Source organism: Protobothrops mucrosquamatus, unplaced genomic scaffold, assembly GCF_001527695.2.
Source record: "Protobothrops mucrosquamatus isolate PMUCROS unplaced genomic scaffold, P.Mucros_1.0 scaffold2246, whole genome shotgun sequence".
In the NCBI taxonomy this organism is placed as follows: Eukaryota; Metazoa; Chordata; class Lepidosauria; order Squamata; family Viperidae; genus Protobothrops; species Protobothrops mucrosquamatus.
In genome coordinates, this window is record NW_015388335.1 from 53,032 (window position 1) to 60,830 (window position 7,799).

Here is a 7,799-nt window from a genome sequence, read left to right on the forward strand (position 1 = left end):
AGTTTAATTAGCCCTGGTCATTTGAGTCTCACATTACCCTTCACCTTGAAAACCCATAAAAACAAGAAAACCTTGGATTAAAGTTGACACAAGCAACATGGACATTTCATAACCAAAGTTGGTTCAAGCAATATGGACATTTCATCGGGGTACACAAATAAACAAGGATATCCGGGGAGGTATTTTTCGAGGCAGGCTATTTATTTTGATGTGCCAAAATTTAAAAAAAAAAAAAAAGAGTGATGCTCTGAGTTACTTACATTTTTAGCCAAACTTTCTCAACTTTGGCGGCTTGAAGAGTTGTGGACTTCAACTCCCAGAATGCATGCTAGCTGAGGAATTCTGGGAGTTCAAGTTCAGATGTCTTAAAAATTATTGAGACTGACAAAACACCGCTTTAGGGTTAAGAGCATCTAAGTGTAGCTGGGATTAGGGTCACTTTTGAGTACAATCGATTTAAAGAAAGATACTTTTAAAATAATCCAGTCTGTTCTTGGTAGTATTATTATTATTTATAAATTTTTAAACGTTCTCTGGGTGCAAGGATTCCTTGTCTGATTCTCATTATTATTCTCCAACCTTGGCAACTTTTAAGACTTGTGGACTTCAACTCCCAGAATTCCTCAGCCAACAAGCATTCTGGAAGTAGAAGTCCACCACATCTAAAGTAGCATGGCTAGCTGAGGAATTCTGGGAGTTGAAGTCCACAAGTCTTAGCAAGTTGTCAAGGTCAGAGACTCCTGTTTTACACCATCTGTGCGTTTTATGCCCCGCGGACCATTTTTATCATCTCTCCCCTGTGTGAATGGTCTGGTGCTTCTTCAAATTTCCCATCTGGCTGAAGTCTTTCCCGCACAAAGGGCATTTGTACGGTCTCTCACCCGTGTGAATCCTCTGGTGCTTTTTTAAGTCCCCTCCCAGGTTGAAACCTTTCCCGCACTGAGGGCATTTGTAGGGTCTCTCTCCCGTGTGAGTCCTTTGATGGTTCTTCAAAAGGACCGCTTGGATGAAGCACTTCCCGCACAGCAAGCATTTGTAAGGCTTCTCTCCAGTATGAATTCTCTGGTGGGTCTTTAGATTTCCCTTCTGGTTGAAGCATTTTCCGCAGTAAGAGCATTCATAGGGTTGCTCGCCGGTGTGAATTCGTTGGTGATTCTTCAGGTCCCCTTTCTGAGTGAAGCCTTTCCCACACTGAGGGCATTTGTTGATTCTCCCTTCCGTCCTGGGATCCTGAGTTCTGTTTAGCGGCTGCATGTAAACGAAATTCTTCCCGCTTTCAGCGTCGCTATTTGGCTTCCAACCTTCCCGGAGGGTCGGAAATATCTTCAAACAGCTCTCTCTCCCGTGTTCGGAGACTTCGTAGCTTCGATTTGCTGTGAGGATTTTTTCCGGTTTATCGAAGCGTGAATTATGCGGCAGGTTTTCCTCTGACGCGGGGCGGGTTTTGTATTCCTCCCTGGAATGTTCCGTTCCGAGTTCAAACCTGTAGCGATATTTTCTACCATAACAGGAGAACGATGGCATTTTATCCCAAGTGGGCTTTGTGATGCTTTCGATGATGGCAGCCGTGCTACTCCCGGCATGCTGAGTGCATTCATTCTGGGTTCGGGATTCGCTTCTTCCCTCTGGTCTTTCCATGGTTGGGGCTACGTTCCCCGAATTCAGCAGTGGAAGGGCCTCATGGGCTTCTTCTGGTTTCTTTTCTTCATCCTGAATATTCTCCACTTTCACCAGACTTCTCTTTCCATCACCTACGGCAACAAAGAAAATATTTTTTCTCCGGATCGGCTGACTCTTTTCAAGATTCCTATTCCGCCTAGCCACAGACCTTTTTCTCGTGAATTTGTTCATTAAATTCAGCCTACCTGAGGGTATCTGGGCCAGCCCCTCCTCATCAAGCTTCTGAACAACTACATATGCATAGCTTGTCAAACACCGGAGAAATCAGGGAGATTCAGGCAGTTCAAATGAGTATAAAGATGTGTGGCAAGTTTAACTTTTCTACAAAAATCTGAGCTACTAACAGTCAAGGGAAATGAACGGGCATTCAAGGTGGGCTGGACTTAGCTCTCTAAAGGGCACACAGGGACTCGTAATTGATGACATGTTTGACCCCTCCCTTGGGCTCAGCCTCCAACATCGCTCTTGGGAAGAGCATTTGGGGACACGTAAAGATCATATTACCTCTTGAGCCAACTGGATCAGGTGAAGCTTATCAGATTTTCTGAGGAGAAAATTCTTACCAAGACCACCAGCGTTCCCCCCATCCTCTTGGAGGACTTTCCAAGCAAAGGTCTCTTGGCTCGGCTGGGTGAGGTGCCGCTTGAGGATTTGCAAAGACGCAATCGTTTTGGGATGTTCCGTACAACTCTGCGGTAGGAAAAAAAGATAAAGGTAATCCTCGAGTTACGCTCATAATGGAGTCTGCCTATTACAGTCGTTAAGTCATAAAGGTTATAAAACAGATCAGTCACGCGACTGACCTGATTTTTACATTTTTTTTTGCAGGGGTCATTAAGCAAACCGGTGGTTGCTAAGCAAATCCACTGCTCTCTAGGGTGCAGTTTTGCCGAGCACCCAAAGCACCTTGACTCTTTTGTGACTCGTGGACTTCAACTCCCAGAATTCCTGAGCCAGCCATGCTAAGGGGAAAGGGAGAGGTTTGCAAGCTGAGCCATGCTGGCTCAGGAATTCTGGGAGTTGAAGTCCACGAGTCATAAAAGAGCCAAGGTGGCCTACCCCTGACCCAAAGCATGATCATGCGAAGGGGAGGGGTGACCACTGGAACTTTGGATCCAGATCCTAAGTCCTCTGTCAGGGGTGGGGACCCTTGACTCTTTTATGACTTGTGGACTTCAACTCCCAGAATTCACGAGCCAGCATGCCTGGCTCAGGAATTCTGGGAGTTGAAGTCCACAAGTCATAAAAGAGCCATGTTTCCCCACCCGAGATAGGTCATAACTTAGCGGCTGGTGGTAAATCAAGGACTATCTATAGTTCTTTACCTATAATGGACAACTCTAGAAGCAAGATTCAGAGTTTCGTTAACTGGGTTTAATGCCAGAGGGAAAAAAAGGGGAGTGGGTATGGGATATAGAATTTTGGAAACCCAATAAGCAAGACCGATGAGTGAATTTGTGAGTCAGGACTCTCTCCAAATATCTGAACATTTTTTTCTTAGTTTACTTTACTTTTTCATCAGGGAAGACTGAAACACTGACGTGCTCTTTATTCTGAAAAAGATACAGCTGCTTTAATGAGCTGCAGGTAGATCAGTGGTTCTCAACCTTTTTAATGCTGCGACCCCAACCGGTCATAAGTCGAGGACTAAACCGGTCGTAAGTCGAGGACTAAACCGGTCGTACGTCGAGGACTAAACCGGTCATAAGTCAAGGACTACCCAACCGGTCATAAGTCGAGGACTTTCCCTGCCCAGGAGCGCCGCGCATGCGTGGTTCCGCCCCCTGCGCCGGCCGAGGCGTAGCTGGCAAGCGGCAGAGACGGAGCAGGCCAACCACCAGCTGGCCCAGCACAAGGGAGGTAAGGCACCCGCCGGAAAAGGGGGAAAAAATGGCGAACAAAAAAAATGGCAGACAAAAAAAATGGCGGACAGCCTTGCTTGGCGACCCCCGTGAAATGGTCGATCGACCCCAAATGGGGTCCCGACCCACAGGTTGAGAACCACTGAGGTAGATCGTTCGCAGCCGTTTCTTGTGTTCGCCAATGGAACAATAGAAATGCATCCACGGGGAGGCTAATTACCTTTCTCTCACCATTTAGGACCCTCCCCTGTCCTTCTGAAGAATGAGACGAAGTAGCTTCATTTGGAGATTGGATTCCAAGGCCTGCAAGTGAAGAAAAACAGAATGTAGAAGGTGAGTTGGCTCTTTTGTTTTGTTCAAAATGAACAGGCACAAAATATGACAAAGAGCTCTCATACACCGTTAGAAAAAAGGGATTTTTTTTCCGAAGCAAGACCAGTGATTGAATGGGAAAAAATGTGATGATGATGATGATGATGATGATGATGATGATGATGATGATGATAATAATAATAATAATAATAATAATAATAATAATAATAATAATAATAATAATAATAATAAAAATAATAGTAAAGTTGGAAGGGACCTTGGAGGTCATCTAGTCCAACCCCCTGCTCAGGCAGGAAACCCTATACCATTTCGGACAAATGGCTGTCCAGTCTCTTCTTAAAAACTTCCAGTGTTGGAGCATTCACCGCTTCTGGAGGCAGGTTGTTCCACTGGTTAATTGTTCTAACTGTCAGGAAGTTTCTCCTTGGTTCTAGGTTGCTTCTCTCCTTGATTAGTTTCCACCCGTTAAGTTTTCTGAAACTTAAATTCTCTGTGGTCTTGGTCTTCCTCCCTTACCACAAGGGACCCTAACTAGTAATTCTCTTACTATTTAATTTGATCCTTTCTTGCAATAAATATGAGGCATCTCTCTCTCTCTCTTTCTCTCTCTCTCTCAGTTGTTAAGGAAATCTCTGCAGTTGCTAAGTGAAACAGGACGTCATTAAGTGAATCTGGCTTTCCCCATTGACTTTTACTCGTCGGATGCTGGCTGGGAAGATTACAAATGGTGATCACGCGACTCCGGGACACCGCAACCGTCATCAATACATGCCAGTTGCCAAGTGCCCAAATTTTGATCACAAGATCATGGGGATGCTGCAACTGTTGTTAAGTGTGAAAATCGGTCATAAGTCACTTTTTTTCAGGGCCATTATAACTTCTTTCACTAAACCAGGGGTCTTCAAACTTGGCCCTTTTATGACTTGTGGACTTCAACTCCCAGAATGCCTCAGCCAGCGTGCCTGGCTGAGGAATTCTGGGAGTTGAAGTACACAAGTCATAAAAGGGCCAAGTTTGAAGACCCCTGGTCTACATTTAGGCAAGAAAAACCAAATGCATGGGTATAGTATAGGTCAAAGGTCGGCAACCCGCGGCTCCAGAGCCGCATGTGGCTCTTTGAGCCTTCTCCTGCGGCTCCAGTCCTCCTCCGCCATTTGCAGAGAGAGAGACAGAGACAGAGAGAGGCACATTCTCTCTCCCTCCCTCCCTTCCTCTGTGTGTGTGTGTGTGTCTGTGTGTATGTATGTACAGGAAGTCCTTGACTTACAACAGTTCACTTGGTGACCGTTTGAAGTTACAAAGGCACTGAAAAAAAGTGACTTATGACCATTTTTCACACTTATGACTGTTGCAGCAGCCCCATGGTCATGTGAAGTATATCCGGATGCTTGACAACTGACTCATTTATGACGGTCGCCGTGTCCTGGGGTCATGTGATTATCTTTTGCGACTTTCTGACAAGCCACCTCAATGGGGAAGCCAGATTCACTTAACAACCGTGTTACTAATTTAACAGCTGCAGTGATTCACTTAGCAAATGTGGCAGGAAAAGTCACAAAATGGGGCAAAACAAATTTCTCGCTTAGTGACCAAAATTTTGGGCCCCATTGCGGCTGTAAGTTGAGGACTACCTGTATGTATCCATGTATAGCAATAGCATCTAGGCTTATATACCGCCCCATAGTACTTTACACAATCTCTGGACAGTTTACAATGGAAGCATTATTTGCATATTTGCCTCAACCATCGGGGTCCTCATTTTACCGACTTAGGAAGGATGGAAGAGTGAAGTCAACCTTGAGCTGGTCAGAATTGAACTCCAGACTGTGGGCAGAGTCAGCCTGCAATACTGCATTCTAACCACTGCGTGCTACCACTTATAGTTAGAAGAATCGTTTTGATGAAGTTTCGTCGATCAGCTCACATCTCACCAGCTTTATCCAAGGAGAAATAAACGTCAGTGGAAAATAAAAACAGAACAACTTGGAAAAAAATAATAATCATCAAAATTTCCACTTCTGCAAAAACAGAGGCAGGTTTAGGAAGTCAGATTGCTTTTCAAGAGGTCAATAAGAAAGGACCAACTCCCATCCGATGCCCAGTGACGTCTGAGGCAGCCATTTTGCACTTCACATCACCTCTTTGACGGCCATCTTTAAAGCGCCTCCTCTCCGCCTCTTCATGTGGCCCCAAGAACTCCGTGCGCTCCACATTTAAGGACCTCTGAAAGAGTAAGAATGATCCAGTTCAGAACACAAGGACGTGGCAGGGAAAGTACAGTAATTCCTGTGGGAAGAGACATTTATGGATCTCTCCAATCTGTTTTTTTTTCAATAAACTGATTTTCACCATGAAATGAAATATCTCAATAGCTACATCATAACCTGTACTAATACACGGAGCCCTTGGCTTACGACTGAAATGGAACTTGCTCGTTATAGTCATAAATTGTGATGGTTGTAAAGTGGGTCATCACACGACCGATCTGATGTTAAGACATCAAGATAGAAATCAGGAGACTGTGAATTCTAGTCCTTCCTTCCTTCCCTCTCTCCCTCCCTCCCTCATTTATTAAACTTTTATATCACTACAAGGTGACCCTCCCTCCCTCCCTCCCTCCCTTCCTTCCTTCCTTCCTTCCTTCCTTCTTTCCTTCCTTCCTTCCTTCCCTCCCTCCCTCCCTCCCTATTAAACTTTTATGTCACTACAAGGTGACTCTCCTTCCTTCCTTCCTTCCTTCCTTCCTTCCTTCCTTCCCTTCCTACTTCCTTCCTTTCCTCCCTCCTTCCTTCCTTCCTTCCCTCCCTCCCTCCCTTTTTATTTATTAAATTTTTATGTCACCCATCTCCCCTACAAGGTGACTCTGGGCGACCTTAGGCACAAAGCCAGCCGGATGACCTTGAGCCAGTCACTTTAACTCAGCCCTAGGAAGGAGGCAATGGCAAACCACTTCTGAAAAATCACCCCAAGAACCCTGCAGGGATTTATCCAGGCAGTCTTTGAGAATCGGAAAAGACTGAACGGGGAAAAAAAAAAGGTAAAGTCTATCTTAATTTTCAGGTAGTAGGAACGAGTATTCATATATAGATTAATAACTGGTGCACATCACCTGCCACCTGCCTGGCTTGAAGTCTTGCTGGCTCCTCAGGGACTCCTCCACCAAAGCCACCGCCTGGGAACAGGTGTCCGGTCCTCCTGCCCGGATCCAGCTCTGGAGGTCCGGTGGGAGGCTGGCCAGGAACTGCTCCAGGATCAGCAGCTCCAGGATCTGCTCCTTGGTGCGTCTCTCCGGCCTCAACCATTGGCAACAAAGCTCCTGGAGCTGGCTGTGGATCCTCCGGGGGTCTCCCACTTCCTGGCAGCAAAACTGTCGAAAATGCTGTCGCTGCTTCTCTGTTCTCAGGGCTTCCCCTCGCAAGATGGCGGCCTTGACCTTCCCATAATCCTCTTGGGCTTTGGCATCCAGGCTCCGGAAGGCCTCTTCCACCCCTCCGCTCAGAGCTGGCCGGAGACGGGCCGTCCATTCTCCACGGGGCCACCGGCAGGCAGTGGCCACCTGCTCAAAGGAGGCCAGGAAGGCCTTGGGGTCTTCCCAGGGGGAGGCCTCTGACACCATCACGGGGCTTCCTCCCCTTCCTGGATGGAGCGTCCTCAGGAACTCCTGCCACTGGGCCTCCCAGTGTTCTTCCATCCCCCGCCAAGGCTCCATTTTGATTTTTTGTGATGCTCCACATGCTGGCAGCTCCGTCATATACAGAGGCTGAACCAGACTGGTGGGCTTTCCTGCTCTGTCTTCCGTTTCTGCTTCTGCCAAGGGTTGCTCTTTCATCGCCCGTTCCTCCCGATTCTTTGCTCTGAGGCTCTATAGAGAGAGAGCATTTCAAGGGTCCATCAGTTTCAGCAGAGCATCTTGCAAACATTGAA

At 46.5% G+C, this 7,799-nt stretch overlaps 1 protein-coding gene across 1 annotated transcript in view; it reads right to left on the reverse strand.

Annotated features, from left to right (window-relative positions):
* Positions 1-786: 786 nt before the first annotated feature.
* Positions 787-7,799, reverse strand: part of LOC107295170 (zinc finger protein 721-like) — a 112,995-nt gene continuing 105,982 nt past the window's right edge. Inside the window, exon 14 of the mRNA XM_029285782.1 lies at positions 787-1,210. Coding sequence (XP_029141615.1) covers positions 787-1,210 — 424 coding nt within the window. The remainder of the gene's footprint in view (positions 1,211-7,799) is intronic.